Here is a 25,096-nt window from a genome sequence, read left to right on the forward strand (position 1 = left end):
ATCTCCTCTCAGGTCTATCCTGGCCCAGGTCCAGGTGAGTCCACAATCAGACCTGAAGCTCAAAGGGTAGGTAGTGACTGTTGTTCAAACCCATGCAAACAAAACTCACTAATATTACATTTGTTTAATCCTCTCAACAGTTACATAACAACACGGTGAAGTTTAATTTTAAAGAGGAGATTTATTTTGGACGCTGCATTCCACAGAACACGTCTGACAGAGGTCACGTATGATCAAAACATCCCGAAAACATGAAAAACAACCATGAAAAATGTGCATCAGTAAACTCACATCATCATGAAACTGCAGATTCTGAGACATTTAGATTAAACTTATCGAACATTTAGAACACAACACTGACACACACTGATAAAGCTGTACGACGGATCTGCTGTTCAAACCTGCATGATGCCTTCAAAGTCTGAATGTGCATAACAAAGACTTTAATCAACAAAACACAGTGTAATGCACTTTATGCATTATGTAAGATAAGGCAGGTAAGCATTTTTTTTTTCTCAGAGCAGGCAGCTGGATAAGGATTACCACTAAAATCTTTATCTGATTGGCTTCGTGCTTTTGTGAGATAGAAAAGAACGTCCACAAAATAATCCAGAAGAGACAGAGCACAACAAAATGTCGAGACAGAGATGCACATTTACGCACGCACACACACTCACAGACACACTGTACATGCAGTCTATCATAAAATATGTTTTTATTGTAAACCGTCACCTCCATAAGTCTACACCATGTTTTTTTTTCTGCTCCATGTTTTCTCCTTCTTCCTGCTCCGTCATAAAGATAATCTCTGTACATTTACCAAAAATAAAACACAACATTGTACAGTACGAACACGTGTCGCCTGTTAAACATGACACACATCAAGCCTGTTTGTACAAATGTACACTGATGCAGAACGTGTCTCTAAGGACATTCCAGGTATTTAACCGTTAGGCACTAAAAGGTGTTTCAGTGGACTTGGACCACCTTTTTCATCCGGACTGATCCAGAACAGACCCGGGCTTCAAACTGATCCACCAAGAGCGGAGACAGATTCCCATCCAAACACCATATGTGTTCACTGTTGAGGTTTCTGGGTATTATTAATGCTGTACATGTAAATTCTCATGTTGTGTTCAAGAGAAAGCTTGTTCTTCAGTCTGTCGTATAAATGATGCAGAATACTTTCTGCTATTTCAATGAACTACATCAAACAACCATCATGGTTCACAAACTGAGCAGATCTCATAAACAATTAAAGCAACAAATTCAAACATGCATTTTTTCCACCAGACGAACCAGCAAAATATGAAAATATAGTCATTTTAAGATCTCACTGTGCTTTAGTATCTGTATCTAAAATAAAAAGGAATCACTTTTTTAATTTCCTCAAATGGTCGGTCGTAATTAAAGCAACGCTTAATTTAAATACAGATAAATTTCTAAGTTTACTACAGATAAACAGCAGATTATGTTAAATGCCATTCAGTGAGCTAATATCAGTAATGAAAGGGTTAAATTTAGAAGGAACATGCTGGTAGGCTACTTTGCTGAAAGTTTCCTCAGGTTGTTCAGCGGAGAGGACGAGCAGATGTCTGAAGCATCCCTGGATCAGTGTTATCTGAAACTCTGTGTTTGTGTTGAAATACTGCAGACAGGATAGCTGATCCCACGTCTTTAAATGTCCAGATCCACGGGTCGAACCTCGCCCGTCTTATTCTCTTTCACCCACAGCTCTCTGTCTTTGCCTGGGTCCACGTTCTGCAGCAGCTGGTCCACTGGCTCCACCGTCTGGGTACAGAGCAAAAGAAACATCAGCATTGGTTGGTTTAAAGAAAGAGGTAGTAATTCATTAATGTTAACTTTACCTGGCCTACACCACAGCCGCTTCCAAAGTTAGCTGGTTACATAATTCTTATCAATAATGCTGTAATATTTCACTCATTATATTCAGAATAAAATGCTCAATTAAACATCCAAGCTGTCATAGGAAGTATAAACATCCAGCTCTAGGCTATTTTAAGATCTGTCTCTTCTTTAAAAGTAGCCTATTCTTTAGGAAACATTGGATTGCAAAAATCTGTTTGGTGCCTATGAAGAAAAAAAAACATGCATTTCAGTCAGGAACACTCCTCATATATTTTACCATTTTATTGCAAAATGGAAATACAGTTTTACTTCGCGAAAAAGGCTCTGCTCAAAAGATGCTCTCTGACTTACTCAAAGAGCATACTTTGACTTTTCATGAAGCGCATATAGCTCAAGACCCCCATATGGACAGATACATTAATGGAATGCGTACCGGATTTCAATATGAGGGTGTAGCTAGCTTTATGCTATAAAGGAGGAGGCTGGGGTGGAGGAGGTGAAGCTTTGCTGGCAGCAGCAGCATGGTGCATCAGCATTAATGCAGTGCTAATTGCTAGCCATTACTTGTAGATGCTAATCACTCAGTTAACTTTTGCCTCTGTTACCATTTTGTTAGACGTGATCGCTAAAATCTCAAATTTTGATTTACAAACAGCAACATTGAAATGATTGCCTGTCATACATTTGTCAGCTGTGAATGTATTCATTATTCCAATCGATTAAATACCAGAAGCACTACACCTGTAAATATTAATATTGAAGGTATATTTCCTTTGTAAGTATCCTGTTAAAGAAAACGTAAAAACTTTAAAAACACATCTGAACTCACACTCTGGTTGAACATGTCTGTTTCGTGTCTCAGAGTTGTGTACTGACGTAAATGCTGCTGGATCCACTCTATCCGTTCAACCTCCAGTTTCTCCAATTCCTAAAGAACAAACAGAAAAAAACGTTCACATATAAATTAATTACATTGTTTATAAGTATTATTACGTTAACAGGTAGGGCTGGGCAACATAGACTAATAATCACTTTGTATTTTGTAGCTGAAAGGCGATACACATACAGTTTTCTGTAGAAGCATCATAAACTTTGATATGATTCTACTAAAAATAAAACAGTTTTGAAGCCTCTAAAATAGATGTCAGGCCTAATGCCCAGTAAAAAGATTGTTTACAGTAATGTATTTTTTTGCCCACACAATAACTTACATGAAATTTTTAGTCTAAATGGAGAACATCAATTTATGGTATTTAATCCAGGGACATTAATTAGTAGTAAAAAGTGGCACCTTTTTTATATTAATATAAACTACACAGGCGTAAAGATAATGCCCATATACCACATCTTATTTGATGCATCTTTAAAAAACTCAATATATTTTTAGTCCTATAAACAGGATTTTAGTCTACAAAACTAAAAAAGGCTGAGTTTTTAAATTATTGGCCGCATGATTGATTAAAGCAATGACTGCACAAACCTACCATGGTATATTGAACATAAATAAAAAATTTAAGAATCTAATGAAATGAAAATTATTTTTATAATCCAGAAAAGATTAAAGCAAAGGCAGAAATGATACAAGCTCATTTTCTGTGAAGTTCTCACCATGCTGCTGGTCACCATCTCCTCAAACCACTTAGACTGAGCCTGATTATACAGATCAATGCAGCGCATCAGGTCGTCTCCTAGGTAACATAACCACACACAAAAAAAGTACAAGAGATTCAGGTCAAGGGTCAACTATAATGAACATTAATATTTGCCTCTTTATGAAAACTTCAATTGTCTCTTCAGTTCTCTGTTTGTTTTGTCCAGTCTGAGGTTAACAGTGTAGTTACTCTGTGGAACCAGCAGAGGGGGCTCATGTGTTATCTCCTTCAGAAGAACTCAGTGTCTGGGCTTAAGATGAAAAGTTTTACAATTTAGGGACACGAATGTACCATACTAACCATGTTTACTTCCTTTCTTTAAAAGTTAGGAAGTAAAGCTAAACAGAGTGAATATAACTTAACTTTTAAGAGCAGTTACTCTCTCGCTTTATGAGGCAACCCTGTAAAGCCTGATTCCTCAAATAATAGCCAGAAAATTATATATACAGTGTGTAACAAATTTATTAGACCACCTGTCATATTTGTCCCAGAGACCATCCGGCATCATGAAGTGCTTTCATGCGGACTCTTTCATTTTCAGTGAGCTCTCCACGTTTTAGCATTTTGAACAGGAATGAGGAATTTCAAACTGAATTCACCCAAATTTGAGCCGGCTCACTGGGCTTCTCTGAGAAGTCAGAAATTAATTAAGCATAACATTCAAACACTAAAACTAGTTTTTCTATTCACAAATGCAAGTAAATAACTATAATTTGACATATTAATCAAGAAAAATTAATGTACTTTACTATTTTTTCAATGTTTTTGTAAATCAGTAAATTTGAAAACTCATGTATAACAATAATAATTATATTTTAGCATTAAAAATGTCATTTTGGTTACAGAGCTTCTACATGTTGGTGTATTAACCATTGCAGAAACATAAAATGATTTTGGTAATTACCAATACTGTTAATTTAGGGCAGCTGTGGCATAAACCTTACTTTGGTTAGGGTTAGGGTGGTCTAATAAATTTGTTAAGCAATATATACACATCTATATATATTTATATATTTGGAACGGAGATGTTTATTAAACCCTCTATCAAAATCCAGAATTTTGATAGAAGAATCCAGAATTTACCAGTAATTTGAATATTTTGGATTTTCAATGGAAATTTTGGGGGAAATTTGCTTTGAAACTCTGTGGCATGTTTAAGGAAATCTGAGAAGGTTGTATGGATGTTCAGGAGAATTCTTTTTTAATTTTCTAAGCAGATTCCTAATATTTGGGAACTGTATTTCTAATTTTCGGGAATTTGGTTTGACCTTTTTTGGGTTGGGTTCCTTTTTTTTGGTATTGTCACTAAAATTTGGAAAAATCTTCACAGATTTTGGGACCATTAGACTGGAAATAATGGTATAGGAAAATTTTGGGGAATCAATTTCAAAGTTGGGGAATTTTCAATATTTTTGTGGAATTTTGGGGAATGTAATTGTAAATCTTGGGGACTTTGGTTAAAAGCTTAAGGGGAATTTTAAAGAGAATGTTTTGGCTTTGTGTATTTGTGCGCGAATTAGTCCTAGGTTGCGCATGGGCTAGTGTCTTTTCCAGCGCCCATGGGCATCCTGGGACTGCTTCCAGCGCAAACCTGGAAGAGCACTTTTATCTTAAAGATATATTTTTCTGCTTTTTAATGCCTTTATTGGACAGAAGAGGACGGTGGATATTGTCGCAAATGGGATGAGAGTGGGGAGAGACATGTAGCAAAGGACCACAGGCAAACCCAGGCCGCCTGCATACATGGGTAGCGCATTCGACCGCTAGGCCATCTGCGCACCCTGGAAGTGCACTTTGAAGTGCACTTCCAGGGTGCGCAGATGTTTACTAAATATGCATTATGAGGTTCCACTCTATGAAGTATAGACCTCAGTTCAAAACAAGAAATAAACAGCAGAGATAGAGAGAGCTAGTGGGTACTTGTCATATTATGTATTGTTTTGGTTGAGAGCCCCCTGGTGGTGAAATTCTAAATACCCCGAATTTAGGAGCAGTCACTCTCAGCATCACTGAAGCCTGAGGAAGATGCAAGCTATTGTATACGTAACACTGTATTTTTAATGTTTTAAGATCTATGAATTAAAGACTTAAAAAATTTTTTAACTATCCTGAGTGCCTAGACCTGGATCAAATATTCCTGTGAAGTCTGTCGTCTGTATTAAAATTAACAGGAGGACGCAAAAGTTTGAGTACTGTATTAAGCTCTGTGCCATCTGACCTGCTTGTGTGGATTTCCTCCGTGCTTTCTTGATGTCCTCCTCCGTCTTGTTGCTCAGTTTGATTTCCAGCTGTTGAGTCTTCACCTCCAGATCCTTTTGCCTGTCTGCCAGAGCCTTACGAGCCTACGCACACACACACACATACGCGCACACACACACAGGGAGAGAGTAATCCTCAGATTAAGTGAGTATCCTTCATGTATTACAGGCACTGCTGTCACCTTTAATCTGTTTTTAATCCTTTTTATTCACTTTCCTCTTTCTGCTCTGACTCTGATACACACAGAGGCAGTGTGAGGACGTCTGAAAGGTGAACGTCCACGAACTGTGACACTTCTATCTTATAAAAACAGTTACAGTAAGAAGCACGGAGGACTCGTCAAGCTGCTGATAAACTGGATTATTAAAGGCACAGTTTCTGTAAGTAATGGGATATATTATGTGAAACATGTCACACAGGATTATAAGCATGTCTCTGTGCAATAATCCCCTAAATAAAGTCTAATGACTTGGCTCAGCTCATCTGAGGAAATTATTGAAACAGGACCAGAATGCAGTTTTAGTAAAGAAGACTGAGGTGAGTGAAACTGGAAAGATAAAAGAAGAATAATGCATCTATCTGAAATCAATGCCCAGAGTGCTTTGCACAACAATGGCTTCCTTCATGTGACTCTCTTTTTAAATTTTCTCAAAATGTAGAAATCTACTGTTTTTCCTTGTATAACGTGTAGATAACAGAAATGATCAAGGCCGCCTATAAGGGGAAGAAAAGGGGAAAGCTTTCTGGGGGCCCAGTCCTATGGAGGGGCCCATAAAGGTCAGCAAAACATTGTCCATTCGCCAGGCCCACACCCCATTTCCCCAGGTATCATCCCAGCTGATCCCTACATGGTGCATGCGGCTAACCCCTGATGTCACAGCGGGTCCTGGGCCCCCTGTATGCAGTGTGTTGGATCAGGTCTGGGAGGGCATGTCAGGGGGCCGTAAAGCTGCTGCTCCTGTATCCAGCAGCAACTACTGCGATTTGGGACAACACTAACCTGCTGTGATTAAGAGCACCGTGCTGCATTTAGGGCCTGTGTTCATAGTCGGCCTTTTCAGTGCTGGCAGCACTTATTTTGAATTCTAAACCCATGTAGTCCAGTGTTCTGAGCGCTCAGTGCCATGGGCAGCTCTTTTGGCGGTTGTTATGTGATATGAGGCACATGACTTTAAAACAATGCTACAGATTCTACCGAGGAAAGCAGGAGTGTTTTTTGTTATGGAAGGAGTGTACTGTCTTGGTATGCAGGGTTCCTTTAAGGCACACTCACACTACACAATCTGTACCGCTCCCATGCACATTAGACCCCCATAGTCCATGTGTTTGATTAGTGCTTGGTGCCATGCTCACTTCCTTGGCCCTGGCACAGTTGAAGTAGTTTCACTTGACCACAGAATGGTTGCTCCAGAAAACATACAGTATATATCATGGATGTGGAGTATGACTGATATGAACATTCCTCTTATTAACTGGAAAGTGTTAGTGAGAGTTTGGCCAAAACGAATCAAATTCTTGTCATGTTGGACTTGGGATGATGTCAATGTGGGCCAGCGTGGGACTAAAGAGGGGGAACAATCCAACTTCAGGACAGTTTGGGAAAACTGCACCCTCAGACTGAAGCAGCTGTAAAAAATCCATGTTTGTTTCAACAGCTGTCCCTGTTTTACCAACAGAATTTTGTTAATCTAGCCAAAAAACAATGTAAGCCTTTGTTGAGGTTTTACAAGCTGAATCAACTGATAAAAAGCCAAAAATCACAGAGTGTTTATTTTAGGCTTAAAGAACTGTTGGAGCCTCGGCAGACAGATGATCCCTTTATATCAGCTTCTTTCTTTCTTATTTCTCGAGACATATCAAATGTGTGATTGCCTTTGTGTGTGGGTATGTGTGTGTGTTTGTCTGGTTGGAAGCAGTGTACTGAGACGTCTCAGTGTGGGAGCTTGTTTTGATATTAAAGTCTGTGCTGATGCATTTTCAGCTGAACTCTGCAGATGTACCTCCAGGAACACAGACTGAGCACAGTCCTCTATCCGCTATCATAGAAATACATCATGAGGATAATCTGTGAGATTATAATTTAATAAACAGCTGTTTTTTTAGACTCATTACCTTCTCCACACCTGCGTAGCGGCTGGTCAGCTGCTTCCTGAGGTCGGCCAGGTGATGCTCGTACTTTTTCAGGTCCTTTTTAAAGCCGTCACCTCTGAATGTCAGCAGAGGTTTCTCCACCTCCGAGTGTAGCTGTGACAGGAGTGGTCAGATAATCAGTATTAATTTAATAATAACTATGGAAGCCCATTTCCACCACTTGAACAAAACAAATGTAAAAGTTACGCAATTGTTAAAAAAAAAAAAAAAGGAAAAAAAAACATAAATCAAAAAAATGAGATAAAAAGACCAATAAATGGGGTTAAAAAGTCATTATTATGAGATAAAAAGTCAGAATTATGAATGAAAATAAGTAAGAAGAAGTAAGACAAAAAAAAATCATCTCATAATTTGACTTTTCATCTCATAATTTTGAGTTTTTATCTGATCTTTCCAAATTTTATTTTATAATTTTGGCTTTTTATCTCATAACTTTGACTATATTATCATGATTTTTATCTCAAAATTTTGACTTTTAATTTGATAATTATGAGTTTTATCTCATAATTCTGACTTTTCATCTCATAATTTTACCTTTTTATCTCATAATTTTGACCTTTTTATCTCATAATTTTGACCTTTTATCTCATTATTATGACTTTTTATCTAAATTTTATCTAATAATTTTGAGTTTTTATCTCATAATTATGACTTTGTTTCTCATAATTTTGAGTTTTTATCTCATAATTACGACTTTGTTTCTCATAATTTTGAGTTTTTATCTCATAATTATGACTTTGTGTCTCATAATTTTACCTTTTTATATCATAATTTTGACCTTTTATCTCATTATTATGACTTTTTGTCTCAATTTTATCTCATAATTTTGAGTTTTTATCTCATAATTATGACTTTGTTTCTCATAATTTTTAGTTTTTATCTCATAATTATGGCTTTGTTTCTCATAATTTTGACTTTTACATCATAAATCTGGCTTTTTATCTCATTATTTTGATCATATAATTTTGACTTATTATCTTATAGTTATGACTTTTATCTTACAATTTTGGCTTTTTATCTCATAATTCTGACTTTTTATCTCATAATTTTTACTTTTTTCTCAAAATTATTACATTTATCTCATAATTTCAACCTTTGATCTCAATATTATGACCTTTTGTCTCATAATTTTGGCTTTTTATCTCATCATTTTGTATTTTTATCTCATAATTATGACTTTTTATCTCAGTACCATGACTTTTTGTCTCATAGTTACGACTTTTATTTGATAAATCTGGCTTTTAATCTCATCCTTGTGTTTTTTATCTCATATTTCTGTTTTTTTATCTCATTATTATGACTTTTTGTCTCAGAATTTTGACTTTAATCTCCTAATTCTGACTTTTTATCTCATTAATATGTCTTTTGATCTCATAATTTCAACTTTTATCTTATAATGAATTTTTATCTCATAATCTTAACTTTTTATTTCATAATTATGACTTAGGATTGTTTTATTTTATTTTTTTCTTTAGAATTGCCAAACTTTTACATTGTCCTTTTTTAAGTGGCAGAAATGGCCTCCATAAATTACAGAAATGAATCAGATTATATATCATCTTTCTGCCAGACTGTTCTCTGCTTCCAACAAACAGTTTACCACTAGAAGATGCTGCTATTCTGATTATGCACTGAAAGTAGATTAAAGGTTAAAGGCAGTAAATTACAGCAAGGATTGTGCTTTTTTTTTTTTTTTTTTTCATCTACATTTTTACCTTGTTGGAAAACTTGAGGTGAACTTCAGCTTCATCATGAAGACTTTTCTTCAGTTGTGTCCACGCTTCCCCTAGAGTCCTAAAACAAACAAAAAACATGCCAATTCAACTTACTGTTACACACAACTACCTTTGGTTATCATTAGATAAAGTGTGTGTCCTGGTCACACACACGAGTCATATGCATGCATATGTTAGCAGTAGGAATGTGAAATAACACAGCTGATAAATAACTTCTTACTTGTACATGTCTTGTTGTTGACTATATATTGTAATTCATTTCAGTGGTTGTTGTGCTGTGTTCAGTTCAAACAGTGCCTATAAACAATATTCACCCCCTTGGATGTTTGACCCTTTAACTGATCTTATAAATAAACCCTATTTATTATAATTTGTCTTTCTTGACAAACAACAAATACAGAAAACCTCTGTAACGTCAAAGTGAAAACAGATTTCTACAAAACAACATCAATTAAACAAAACATATGTAATGTTAAATAAGTGACTGCATTTTCACCCCTTCTAAAGGGCCAGGTACTGAAACTATGCAGTGTGAACAGGCAGGCTGTGTTAAAATGATTCTTTGTATTAATCTTAAAACTTTAAATCTTCACTTGACTTTTCATGTCTTTAGTTTCGTGTCTAAATCAGAGCCATATTTGCACAGACTGTTTCTGAGTCTTTTCTTTGTTTGCTGCAGATTTACACATTCATTTGACTTTATTTGATTTCAGCATCAGACACACCAAGCACTATGGGGATGAATCTATTTTTACTCTTCTGCTACGGTGGAGTTTTATCATAGATGGACCTGTAGCGTTTTACTCACCCCTCCTCCTGAGCCGCCAGTGGACTCAGAGAAAGCTTGGACAGGTTTTTGGCATATTCTTCTTCAATCTTTATCCTGAAACACAGAGAGGAGAGTTTAAGTCCTCAGCTGCAGAAAGAACGTTCAGTCTGAGAAAAGGAGACAATGAAAATTTAGTGACAAATTTTCAAAACTAAAATCTGATTTCAAAATGTAAAAACTCATCAAATATCCAGAAAACTCTGAGTGTAATTAACTCCCTAAGACTTGATTTTTTATTTGGTGTCCATTTTTCATTTCTACAAGCTATTTGGGAATAGAAAGACCCGATAAGTATCAAAACTAAACAAGGTAATTTAATGAAAAACTGTTTTTGAAAAGAAAAAGACGTCAACAAAGAAGAGCAGTAGGTTTATTTCACTTCATGACACAGTAAAGACTCAATCTATAACAAAATATAGGTTATTCTCCCAAATAGGTGCAAAAAACCCTGGCAGAATGGTGCAAAAGGGGGGTTTCTGCCTTCTTTTCATACTTGAGAACTTTTGGTTTCTTTCCAAAATCTTCCCAAGCTATACTGAACCAAGTACTTATGTTTGGCCATCAAATTGTCATGCCATGTCAAATTACAAACTACTTATCAAGCATGAATAAACAAGAGCAAAAAATCCAAACTGAAGAGGTTGGCCAGTTTTGTTCAAATACTGGCTGTAGAAGTTTTTAGCGGGAATAGGGACCACCTTTAACCCTTAGAGCTTTCAGCAATTCTTTAGTCTCGTTTGGACTTCTTGTCTTCTACGTCGAGGGAGCGCGTCGCTCTGCATTGTGTGTGTGTGGTTTCTAGGGGGTCACATCCAAAGCGCAGGCGACAGGGAAGACATTTGCTGGGATGGTCTGTACGACCGCTAAATGAGTCGAGGCAACTTCCGGAAATGACTTTTTGAGCGGGCCAATCACAGCCCTTGCGGAACTTTTGGAGGTGCGCGTCAAGCTACCGTGTAGGGGTCCTCGTCAACACAGAGGGCTACATGTAGCTACGCCGTCGACATGACGCAGAAGCATAAATCAGGCTTAAGAATATGTGTGCTGCCCCAGTAAACATTGATGGCTAAGGGTTTTTTGCAGGAACTTGTACTCCGATCTCTTTGGGACTAAAGGATTCAAAATAACAATTCTGTGATACAAAGTCTTCAAAATATTCACATTTTTACAAAAGAGAGTCCTTTCTCTTTTGGGAATTTGAGTCATTATCTAAAGTGCAGCGACTCTGAGGGACAAATTACAGCTTTTGCGTCTGTTTCTCTCTATTACGAGTCGTTCAGGCTGTCTTCTTCGGTTTCTAAGTCCTAAACACACACCGTTCAGCAAAGCATGGCATGACAATAGAACAGCTTTGTCATTGGTTCATTGATACAAACAGACAGTATGGCAGCAGGCTTACTGCAGGAATTCATTCAAGTTCCAGGGTCGCTAGAAACCATTCTGCAAGAGGTACAAAGGCATTAAAGCATGGACAGCTTTCAGAAGAAAAAACACGTAAGAGTCTACAATATATGGTTCAGAAGTGATTCAACTTTGAATAACACTTTTTTCTTGTCATATATGACAATGCTGTCCATAAAAGGAGTTGTGTATCATTCCAACGGCATTTTACCAAGGCTGTACTGTGAGCTGTAAGCAAATGTAGTTTGCTTCTGTGACCACAAGGTGGCAGATACAGCGTCCACAAATGAGGCTTACAGGTCTATGTTAAGCCAAATTAAGTTTAACGGTGCAGAGAACCCAAAATGCTGTGTCCTCATAAGAAGGTTGTAGAGATTAATGTTTTTAATCGCAACATTTTACCTCTCATGGATGAACTCGGACATCTCCTTCTGCATCTGTTTCCCCTTAAGCTGCTTCTGAACCAGAACCTCGAACCCTACCACAGAGGTCGCCCCCTGAGGGTCCTTCTTATCCGTCTGTGGAAGAGGAGGGTGACATCATACAGCTGAGAGCCAATCAACAGCCAGCTCAAACACAGTCAAGAATATCTAGAGATAATTTTACTCATTTATTTTTATTTCACCAGGAAAAAAAACAGGAGGTTAAAAATCTTTGGAGCAGTGTGGATCGGTTATTCCTAAGAGTCCTATGAAATAATGTGTATTATATTCATATCATGGACAGGAGGCGCCTTAATTCACTTCCTTAAATCTAGGGTTTTTAGCTCTAGATCTCAGATTTTCAAGGACTGAAATACTAAAATGCACATTATTTACTGTGTTTGACAAATAGCAGCAGCTACCACATCACTGGTGAAGTGATACATCCTGTTTAACAAATACTGCACTTGCATTATTGAGTCAAAACTGATATAAAGCAGTCAAATTGATGCTAGTGAACCCCTTTTTTTGTGTTTTGTCAAACTACTCTGTCTACTGGGATGCAGAAGCATTATGCTTGGATTTATGGAAGTTGGCAAGCCAGGTAAACTAACGTAAGCTTTGAAGTGGACGTTTTGTTCAAAGTGAGTCTTTTTCAGACCTTTTTTTTTTTTTAATTTAAACAACAGTTAGACTTCTCATGGTCCTTGTTTCTTTGGGTCTTTGGATTTTTGATTGTGTAACAGGTATCAATATCATATTTATTATTATTATTATTTTTAATCAAAATTAAAAGCAAAATTTTCTTTCTTTTAATATTCAATTTCAAGTCATTTTCAACACAGCATGGTATGCACTTTGTTGGGTAGTCATTTAGAGTTAAATGGACCACATCACAGGAGGATTTAGGGTGGTGCTACCTGTGATGGACACCTTTAGACAGAGCAATTTACATCCTTTCTCTTGTTCAATATCACATCAATTTAATGAGAACATTCAATCATGATTAAAACCAATGAGTGATGTCATAGAGGCTGCGTCCACCTCTTATATAAAGTCTGTAATCAGGGTGAAAGTGCAGTTAAATATAATTGGTAGTACTTTACTTTAGTGGGCCCTAATTTACCAAGTAATTATATAGAAATAGGTGTGATATCTAGTCATTTCTCAAGAATAAGGCAGTTATTACCTTATAATAAGTTGGCATTTACCAAGTAATAACTCAGTAATATTGATGAAGTATTTACCAAGTTATAATGTATTAATTATGAAGTCATTCCTTGTAATATTGTGGCAATTCTCTGGTAATTAGGTGGTGTTTTACCAAGGGGTAGGGTTCGGTGGTTATGTTTAGGATAAGGTTAAAATACCACCTAATTACAGGAGAATTCCCTCAGTATCACAAGGAATGACTTTAGAATTAATGCATTATTGTTACGTAAATACTTCCTTAGTATTCCATGTTTCCAAGTCATTACTCAGTAAAATGCAAACTACTATAAGGTCATTACTGCCTTACTCTTAATACTAGATAGGCTAATTACCACTTATTGATATAAAATCACCAGGTAATGAGGGCCCACTAAAGTAAAGTGTTACCATGTAACTCTACTTGTCAATATACTGAAGTGTAAAAAGCAGAACTGACCCAGAAATAATCACAATAACTCCATTCATTAGGTTTCAGTAGCTGCTGCTCCGGGCCCTCACCAGGAAGAGGAAACGTCACCCCGTTTATCTGAGGAAGCACGGAGACATACAAAGAGAAGACAAAGAGAAAAAAGGACACGATTAAGGTGTAATAAAAACAACACCATCCATCTGTTTTTAATACCAGTGTCAATAAGTCGAGCCTCAAGACCAAATCAGGACCCAAATGTGCGATTGAGTTGAGGTGACAGGACATAAACATGTTTACAAAGAACCTCATCAAAGAAGCATAGGGATGAAAATGTGGACATCTATTCTGCTTAACCTTCCGCCAACTACGGCGTCACTGGGCAAGAGGCCCTCTGATGGTTGCCAGTCAGTCACAGGGTTGACATCCAGAGGCAGACAACTAGGCACACTCACACCTACGGGCAATATAGAGTCACCAGTAAACCTAAAGAGCATGTTTTCGGTGGTGGGGGCAGGACCTTTTCCTGCAGAAAGGCTCTTCCTGAGGCGACATGCTGTTATAAAACACTGATCTGTTGATTGTAACAGGACATGACTGATGTCTTCAACAGGGGAAAAGGACTGCTTTTTATTAAGATGAGTCAAGCTTGTCAGACGTGAAGAAACATTGATGTTTATCATCCAGACAGGGCAAGAGAAAGACTTTATTTGTGTGTTTGCTTCTCAGTGGACACACAAACTTCACACACATGAGAACATATGTTCACTCAGTCTGAACTCCACAGAGGCCTCACTTCCTCTCAGGCTGTAATTATGTAATATCACCATCTGTGCCACTTTGGCTCTATAGTTTCCTCCCTGATTGGATTTTTAATAAAAACCTCCCTCGTTGAGTGTACTCTTGTCTTTGAATGCAGGTTCATAATAGCACACTAAGTACACATTCAGGTGTGTCTGATTAATAGAGGGGTGCTGGTAGCCAGGTGATTGTGTCTGTGCACCCCTTGTACACTGTTATACTCAAAGCAGGTGGTCTGGGCTCAAATCTGTCCTGTGGCTCCTTTTATCTCTCTCACCTCAGTTTCAGACTCTCTCCACTGTCTTTTCATAGCTGACACTCCAGATAGACTGACTGGCATATCCATGACATGGGCACACGTTTTCCATCCATCTAGGTCAGGGGTTCTCAACCTTTAAAGCCCACGACCCCCAAAATAAGATGTCAGAGACTAGGGACCCCCACTGTACCTGAAGGTGGTTGAACATGAGGGGTAATTGGCCCAGCCAATGATAATCATTATTTGTGCAGTAAGTAGCAGTCTTAGAAATATTAATCCTTCTGTTTAAAACAGAATTAAAATACATTAAAAAATATCTTAAATGGGTTAATAGTGGCAAATGAATAAATAATGAATGATGGAAAGGTGCTGAAATTGGAGTTTAAAAGTAGCAGAAATGGGTTAGAAGTGCCAAAAATTGGCTAAGAGAGGCATAAAATAACCAAAAAAGGCTTAAAGTATCTAAAACAGGCATATTAATTGGTTAAATGGATTTAAAAGGTGGCTGAAATGGTGTTAAAGAAACAAAAATAGGTGAAAATTTGGTGAAATGGGATGAAAAATTGATATAAACTGGCATAAAAGAGTTAGCTAAGGCAGAAATAGGCAGAAATGGGCTAAACTGGCAAAAATAGGTGTATTGAATTGTGAAATGTCTCATAAAAAGTGGTAAAGAGGGGTTAATAGTGGCAATGATGGGTTGACAGAGCTAACAATAGGCAAAGAGTGGCAAGATTTGATTTAGAAGTGGCAAAAGCAAGCAGAAAAAAGTGGTGGAAAGGGTTTAAAACTGACAAAAAATGGGTTTTAAGTGACAAAAATATGTTAAAGTTGGCAAAATTGGTGGGAAAAAAGTGATGACAACGGGTTGAAATCTGGCAAAATTGATGTGAAGTTTTTAAATATTACTAGTTTCTTTAAGGCATTTGGAGACCCCCTTTCAGTGTCTCGCGACCCCAACGGTGAGATAAATTGGCATGATAACATCTGATAAATACTGACTGATGGACAATGAGCACCTGCAGGGCATGGACAGCTCAGTACGTCTGTGACCTCGTAGTGCAGAAGGGGGAATTATTCTGTTGATTCAAACAGCTGGTCTGCTAAAACTAAGCTTTCTATCAGATGACTGTTCATGTTAACATACAGGTTTATAGTCTGATCACAGATGATTCTCAGTCTCACTCGTCTTCACGTCTTTTCATTGATAAATCCGTTCAGAAAGTGCTCTGAGCGGACTAGTTTTTTTGTTCCTTTGTGACTTGGTATCTATGGCCCACCTATTTACTGAAGTACTGAATAACGTTTACATTCCTTAAGAACATTATGGGGATTGGAATAGCTATCCAGTTGTTAGTCAAGCCCTCAGGCGCAGCTAGGGGAAAGAAGTTGTTTTTAGTAAAACTTTCTATTTTGATCACAAAACGTATGAAATTATAAATTATTAGTTTTATTAATTATTTTTGTTGGCAAGTGACCATAGTATAAGCGGGTTAATGCCCTTTAAGGTGTCCACTTATCAGGGATTAATGGATGACTTGGAGGACGATGGACGGTTGCCTCCGTGAAGACACCTCGTTGGGCATTAACCCTTACATACTTACCTTTAGTGTTTCTATGGAGGCTTAAAGTTGCCATTACTTGAGTTAAGAGGTTAACTGTTTTTTTCACTCAAGGTAATAATTTAGAATTACCAACTTGAGAAAGAGCATTTTGTGCTTTCTAAATGTTCATGCATAGACAAAAAGGCATAGTCATTTTGTTTTGATTTTGTCAATAAATGCTTAAAATTCATATTTTCTCTTTGTGAGTTTAATGAATAAGAAAAGTTCAAATAAAGTGTTTAAGTAGTTAATAGAGCTAACACCTATACATCTAGGCATTAGTCTTTTTAAGTTTTAAGTGTGTTATTAAAGAAGGATTTAAAGGTAGGTGTGTTACACAGGCCGACACTACAAAATCGCATGTCATGCTACAACTTCCTTGAAAAGTTTAATGTAAAGAACCCGGGGCGCTGTATCTCAGGACGGTGATACAAAGAAAGTGCTACATAAATATATCTGCAGCCATGGATTTGAGAAACAGTCTATCTTGCGTGTCAGGTTATGCTTCCGTGCTAATCTCTTCCTTGGCCGACATTGTTTACTGGGTTGCAGTACAGCCAAACAAATCAAGTGGCTGCCACCGCTCTCTACTCAAATAATGCCGACTGGTCCAGTTATTCTCTGACTGGGAACGAGTGTTTCAAGTTGAATCTCTGCAGGATGGATCTAACTTCGCAAAGCAGACTGATTGTCCAGATTTCGTGACTGTCATTCGGCAAATCTATCTTGCGAAGCTGCAGTGTGACCATTCAGCATCATTTAAGGAGAATGAGGCATTGTCTATCGGTGGCATTTAGCTGTACTGGGAAATAGCAATGGCTGCAGCTAGTGATGGCTTGAATGTAGCTATAGTTTAGCTGCAGTTTTATCAAAACTGGACCATATTACTTTATCAAATCAGGAGCAAAAAACACTGAAACTTATAATGATGGAAAAGATGTTTTCTCTCCTCCTGACATGCTTCAGCATGATTTTGTGATAGTGTCAAGTGGGGTTTGTTGTACTGTAAGCTTTTACAATGGCTTCCACCAGTATAGCGATAAACTTGATTATAGCATCATCATCTTTTTTATCCAACAGAAGCTTTAAACAAAAAAATCAATAAAATGTGAAACTAAAAATAAACATGCACTAAGCTCTGTGTCATCACTAACTTCAGGCTGGACTTCACACAAACACACATAACATCATAAACATGATGAGTAACTCTGTTATATAATAACCAACATGCACACAGCATGGCCACACACTGTGGCTTCCCTCCAAAAACCACAACATTAACACAATATGAAGACACAAGCACGTGATCTCTGCAGTGATTCATCTGAACTGTCTCTCCTCCACCCTGTGGATTTTCTCTCACAGGTCACTGGTCAGCATGGATGCCAAATTTGCCATCACACCCTTCAGTGACTGTTTATCATCAGATTACTGAGTATTTTCCACGTGTGTGCAGAAACAGTCGGTGAATAAGCACAGACACTCGCTTTGTGTGTGTGTGTGTGTGGTCATTCTCAAGGCACCCAGGGACACACTTTTAGTGTGTGCTCACAGACATGCTGTTGTTGTGTGCAGAGATGCACGTAGGCTATTTTAAACCAGAGTAAGAGTGTGAGCCATGTGGGGCTCTTTGTTTTCTCAGTGAGAATATTTGTGTGGCATTAAAAATAATCTTTTTCTTTTCTATTTAACCGATAGTAGGTGTGTAAGCCATTATTTGGCTTTAAAGGTCTTCTTTTATTTGACTGCGTTATTGCTAACAACATATATTTGGAGGGTCTGTTTTTCTTTCAAAGGAACTTTGATGCCCTAATACCAGAACCTTGTCAATGATAAGCTCCGTACACTTTTTGTGACCAAAACTGCCCCATTGAAACCCTCTAAAAAAATGTTTTCATATTTGGCATGAGGGAAATTGCATGCTTTTTTCCCGTTTTCCGATCAGGACACTATTATAACAATTACTATAATCTTAATTTAAAAAGATGCATAAAAATCAAAGTTGTTGCTCATTAATTAATATATTCAGGCATGCGATAAAAACCTTATGGATTTCTATTTGAATATAGGACAAAAATCTTTCTTTTGCTTTTGATTTAAATGACTGGGGTTGTTTTTACAACTGGCATTGAAAGAGTAATTCTTGAAAATTAATTATTTAATATTCTTGATCAGGCCTGATCTTGATTTTAAAAATGATGCAAAGAAGTTTCAAAAAATAATTTTACTGTGTGGTATTTTTATTGCTATTTATGTATGGCTTTCAATTTTGGTCACCAACAAGCTAAGTGTAACAATTTATGAAAATTAAAACATGCATAAAAAATTAGTTATTACTTACTATTAACATATTCAAGGCTGTGATAATCCCTTTTAATGATTTTGAATCTGCATGTCATATTTGTATTTGTTTGTTTGTTTGTTTGTCTGTTTTTTCATTACAAAAAAAATAATTTGATATTCATGATCAGGTCTAATCTTGATTAACATTCCTGGCTGTGATAGCACCCTTTGTGGAAATCAAATTTGCATATATTATGAGAAAAAAATACTTGTTGTTTTCTACATTACCATAATCTGTTTTTTTGCACTGTAAGTGGCAATAAAAGGGTTAAATTCCTGGAAAATAAAATCAATAAGGATTTTTATGTTGAGGTCTGATCTTTATTGAAAAATTGATGCAAAAGGGGGAGTGTTTTAATGTATTTTTTTTCTTTTGCCATTTAGGTATGGTGCCATTTTTGGCCAAAGAAACTAAGAGACTACATAAACATGAATAAGATCTTAAAATTTATAAACACAACAATACATATAAATCCACTTTGCCACTCATTATCAACATATTCCAGGTTGTAATAATCCCTTTCAATGCAATTCAATGCATTTTTAACATTAAAAAGGTCAGGGATATTTGTGCTTAAACTGGTATTGATAGGGTTAAATTTCTTTAAAAATTCATTGATATTCTGAATTTATGAACAGGTATAATCATATAAATTCTTCCAAAAGGGGAATTTTAAATATATATTTCTCTTACTATTGCTATTTTTGTATGGTGTCATTTTTGTCCCAAACAATATTTACATTTTCAAGGTTGTAATGTAACCCATTAAGTAAAATCTAATTAGTACATGGACTACATTCATGTAGAATGAAAAATATTTAATATTTGTGTTGTTTACATCACAAAAATCAGAGGATTTTGCAGTTAAACTGGCATTGAAAGGGTTAAATTCTTAAAAATGAATCAATATCAGATATTCATCATTAGGTCTGATTCTGATTAAGAAATGAATGTAAAAGAAGTTGGAGGACTATTGATGTATATTTTGCTTCCATTTATGGAGTTTGTCATTTTGGCCGCTTAGACCCTGAGTAAATGAAGTTTTTTAAACCCTCTAGAGGTTGAAATTTATTAAATGAGGACATTTTGTTCTTTTTTTTCAGTTTGTTGTGCGACTTACTCCTGAAAGAACAAAAGCTCTAAACTCTTAATTGCTTGATTTATCTGCCTATTTATTCTGCTCTTAATTAAAATTAAATCAAACACTTAATAAACAAACAGAATAAGAGGAGATGAGTGGACTGATGTGAGATAAACAATGCTTTTTCAGCTGATCTGTCGAACCAAATCTTTAGCAAAGAGACCATAGAGTCTGCCACTGTTGCTTAGCAACAAATTACTTTTCACATTCAGAGAGACACCATGTCATAACAAAACAATCTCAGCCCTCCTTTGTTTCCTCTTCCCTCCTCTTGCTGATCAATCACAGCAACCCCATATATAAAAATACTCAGCACTGATGATTATTAGTGACTACACATCAGACACAGGGTGAAAGAGCAGCAGCAGGTGTGACTCTGAAGGTGAGAACAAGGTCACTGCTGCTCAGCAAATCATGTGACTCCTGTGAGCGTCCATTATAGCCTAACAGTTGTGGGTGTGAGCATCTCCATGACAACGGTGGAGGTTGTGTAACAGGAGGACCAAAAAACACCTGACGTCATGTTTGTGTTAGAGATTTCATCAGGGTGCTGTTGTCAAATCAACACAGCAGGAATGTTTATGAAATGTTTTTTTCATCGACTTCCTGTTTGTTTTTTTTATTTAATTGGTTTGGTCAATTAAGGCTCGTTAAAAGAAGGAGCATCCTGAAGCTGAGATTCAGCAGAACAGAAGACACAATGAGCCAACCTGGTGAAGAACACCAGCTCTCTTATTGTGTTTTCAGTCCCGGCCAAACACTCGCTGTTTCCATCATTGATCAGTGCTGTCGTCACCATGGAAACTGGACCTGCTGCATCCTCACTGCTCTGAGGGTTTAACATCAGACCCCTCTTCCATACACACAAACACAGGTCAGCCACATCACTGGACACACAAATGCCACACAGGTCAGCTTGATCCCCTCCCTTCCCCTCTTCTTCATCATCATCATCATCATCATTAAAACAGGTTACATAACACAAGTTTTAGCCTAAATCCACAGATGAAGATTCTCTCTTTTACTCCGTGCATGTCAAACACCACTCTGAACTGAAAGCACAAAGTGTTCGATCCCCAACAAAAGTGCTGCGACCTACTATTCCCTGCTGCTTATTGTGAGGAGGAGGAGGAAGAATGAAGCCACTGATCATACATACAGATCATAAAAATACGGCAGAACCTGCCTCACTCTAAAACAAAAGCTAGAAGTAATGATCTGAAGCCCTTAAGCCACTCATGCACCCCCAGAATGCCCCAGACGGAGCCCAAAAGCATCAGGACTAAGACAGGAACTTCTGAAGAGTAGTAGACGCAGAGACAACAGAGAGGAAGAGGAGGAGGATGAGGATGAAGAGAGAGGAAGAAGCCCCTGTTGTATGAAAAGAAAACAAGAAGATGAAAAGGAGGATGGAGACAAAGGAAAAGAAGATACTGCTGAAGATGGTGATGCTAGTGATGAAGGTTCTGACTGTACTCACGGTGGTCTTGGTCTCCTTCACCTCGTTGATTGTCCTCTTGGCAGGGGAGACTGGGGGCTGCGGGGCGAGACAGGATGGGTCGTCAAAACTCTCCTCTGTGTCAAAACTGGCCTCCATCTTCATCATACTCTTCCTCCTCCTGCTGCTTCCTCTCTCCTCCTCCTCTCCTCTGCACTGAGCCTCATTCGCTCCTCCTCCTCCACCTCCTCTCTCTGTCTGCTCTCTCTCTCTCTCTGCTCTGCAGTTGGAGGAGAGGAGTCGTGTGCGGGGGGGTGGGGGGGGGGGGTGGGGGGGGGTGGAAGGGGGAGAAGGTGTGAGGACTGTGGTGAAGTGTATCCTCGGGTGAAACTGCTGTCAGAGGAGTTTTTCAGGATGCTGTCTGTGATGAGATCTGCAGTCGCCCCCCCACTCCCACCTTCCTCTGTGGTGCCCGTGCATGGAGAGAGGGAGGAAGAAGTCTGGGAGGGGGCAGGGGGGCTGATGATGGATGGAGGTGTTGGAGCAAAAGGACAAAATGTGACAAAACAAAAACAAAATGGAAACACGGCGGGGGGGGGGGGGTATTTACATGATTTTTACCATGCCTCCCTCCCTTGGGTGGAGGGGGAGGCATATGGTGAAGGAGGAGCGAGAAGGCGGAGGAGTGTGTGTGTTTGTGTGTGTGTGTGTTAGGGGGTGGTTTGATGTAAACGGTTGAATGATGATCTCTACGGGCTGATTATGATCAAAACTGGAGGAGGAGAATCCGGCAGCCAATCAGACACGGCCTAGGCATGTGTGTGCATGTTTGTGTGTTTATACACTGAGCGTCATGTAGAGCATATGCAGTCATTTCCTGCTGTTTATTCACTGTGTTAAAACAAAACAGCTGTAACTGCACAACACTGACTTTGTAAACCTGAGATTATTTCATCAACCCCCCACACACACGCACAATTTTAAGTAATGGTCTTAAACATAAGAGATGTGATATTCTACCACCCAGTAGAACAGTTTGTCATCTCATTGTTTTCACAGTTTTCACTCTTGAGAACAAAAAAACACTGCCTGAATATTTATCATACTGGTTATAAAAAGCATCACAAGTGTGGTGCAATAAAGAAATTACACTGAGACACACTGACCTCATCAACAGCCAAATCAGAGGAGCATATTCAATTTTGATATGTTCATTACAATTTAAAAAAAGTACAATATTTTATGACCTAATTGGCTTGAGGCAGTAAAATAAATGCATTTTTATCTGCATATATAAAGGTACGGATGCACCTTTCCACCAACTTAAAAAAGAAATATGTCAAAGTTAGACAGTTCTGAGAAATAAAAAATCATTTTTGATTTCTTATATTTTGTATGTTTTTATGGGTTTGGAAAAATGACTAGTATAATTTTTAAACAGTACAGCACTGACTAATGAGACTTCCTGGAGTAGAAATATACAGAATCATCAAATGATAATTAAAGCAGAGTAGCTTTTCCTTAAATATTCAAAATCAGTGCCACAGAACTTCAGGGAACCATAAACCAGAAAAAAAGCTGATTTGCTTTGCTAACTTCTGCTGTGCATGGAGCAAAATGGATAGACTTATACTTACTTTAAGGACTATGAAATAGAGTCAACTATGCAAGTTAGGATTTTCCTGCATTGATCATGATGATGCTCAACTCACAGTGTTTCATTTGCATAGATGTATAAGCTAATGACAGCATAAGGCTATGTAATCCTTGGGGTCATCTTAAGACAAGAAATTTAACAGGATGTAAAAGGAATTTCTGTCACTGATCAAAAGCAAGTGCCAGGAAAGGCTGATGGTGGAGGATGCTCAGCTGTTATGCAGTCCTGCATCAAATGTACAGATGGAAGCTTATAGCTCCCACTAAATAAGAGCATAGAGCAGGGGTGTCAAACTCAATCACAGCAGGGGCCGAAATCTGAATTTAGGTCTAACCTGAGGACCGAACGGTCAAGATTTCAACAAAAACTGCCAACAGTGTTTTCACAGGTCATGAATTATAGGGGAAATTATATTGTGATGATACATGATTTTACAATTTCTTAAAAAAAAAAAAAAAGTTAAAATGATTAAATATCACAGCATCAGTGTAACTGTGTGTCCATGTCAAATAAATGATAAATTAATAAATAAATGAGTTAATACAAAATTAGAAAAGACAAAGTACAAAATTAAAAGTCAAAATAAGGTTTTTCAAGGGCAAATATATGAAACGGAGAGTTAAAATAATGAGTTTAAAGGTCAAGGTATGAGTATAACACAAAATTAGGAGTTTAAAAGGTCAAAATAGAGATAAAATTCAAAATTGTGACTCTAAAAGGTCAAAATATGAGATAAAATTCTCGATCAGGAGTTTAAAAAGTGAAAATATGAGATTAAAAGTCAAAGTCAGTAGTTTAAAAGGTCAAGATATGATTTTAAATGAAAAATTGTGAATCTAAAAAGTCACAGTATGACAGAAAAGGTCAAAATCATGAATTTAAAAAGTCAAGATATGAAATAAAAAGTCAAAATCCTAAATTTCAGTCATAATCTTGGGATGCAAAATGAAAAACTAATTAATTTCTTTCCCTCATTTCTGACTTTTTATCTAATTATCTCAGCTCTCTACTTTTTCAGATTTTATAACTTAACAAGGATTTTGTTTTTTAAATCTTCAAGGTTAAATTTTTATTTTTATCCTGGGGGGAATCTGCAGACCTCATACCGGTGAGCCAGTTCTAATTAAGATATGATATGGTTTTACGGACCAAGTAAAAGTGCACCGTGGGCCGCATTTTGCCCCTGGGCCTTGAGTTTGACACCTTTGGCGCAGAGCATGATAATCAGGTATTGGCAATGAATGCATCACTGAAACCAAGTAACTGATTGCCTGGGAAAGACAGATGCTGAAGAACATTTGCAGACCAAAATATCAGAGATATAAACATGTTTAAAAAATGTTTAAAATTGTTCTAAAATATGGTTGTTTAAGTTTTTCTTTTCAACCTGAATCTTTATGAGGGTGGGGGTCCACTGAATGAATACATTTTCTCAAAGGGGAGGCTCACTCTCCCACACTTTGAACATCCTTGATCTTAACTATGTCATAGTTGGATGATTTTTTTAGTAGCTCCATGTAATAAGGTAAGCAATAACATGTGTAACATTGTGTTAGATTTTGACCCACTGTGAGGGTCCAGACCAAGGCAAAAATTCCAGGGTTGAATTTTCTCCCCAGTCCAGCCCACGTTTCAAGGATCAAGGATATTTTAATCATCCCTGAGGAGCAATTTGCTTCACAGCCAGCAGTACCATACAAACATTTCCTCACATCATAGGAATAAAGTAAAAGTTCAGACACAGAGGAAATGATTGAAATGGCATTAAAATAATTAAATCACAGACAAATTTTACTTTGAACTTTTCAAAAGGCTAATGGCAGTCGGGATAAAGGATTTTTTCAGTCTGTTTGTCTTGCATGATGGAAGGACATGTCTGCGTCCAAAAGGAAGCAGCATGGATTCCTTAAAGAGT

The 25,096-nt window shown here is 37.4% G+C and overlaps 1 protein-coding gene across 1 annotated transcript; it reads right to left on the minus strand.

The window, feature by feature from the left end:
• Positions 1–188: 188 nt before the first annotated feature.
• gas7a (growth arrest-specific 7a) lies at positions 189–21,720 on the minus strand. The gene is made up of 10 exons (XM_041777952.1): positions 21,567–21,720; positions 13,968–14,057; positions 12,300–12,415; positions 10,476–10,550; positions 9,647–9,725; positions 7,893–8,024; positions 5,740–5,863; positions 3,478–3,557; positions 2,699–2,797; positions 189–1,791 (listed from the first exon to the last, which is right to left on the minus strand). The coding sequence occupies exons 1-10, from the start codon at positions 21,690–21,692 to the stop codon at positions 1,678–1,680; spliced, it is 1,035 nt and encodes a 344-aa protein (XP_041633886.1). The 5' UTR covers positions 21,693–21,720; the 3' UTR covers positions 189–1,677.
• Positions 21,721–25,096: the final 3,376 nt, after the last annotated feature.

The sequence above is a fragment of the Cheilinus undulatus genome, linkage group 21 (assembly GCF_018320785.1).
Source record: "Cheilinus undulatus linkage group 21, ASM1832078v1, whole genome shotgun sequence".
In the NCBI taxonomy this organism is placed as follows: Eukaryota; Metazoa; Chordata; class Actinopteri; order Labriformes; family Labridae; genus Cheilinus; species Cheilinus undulatus.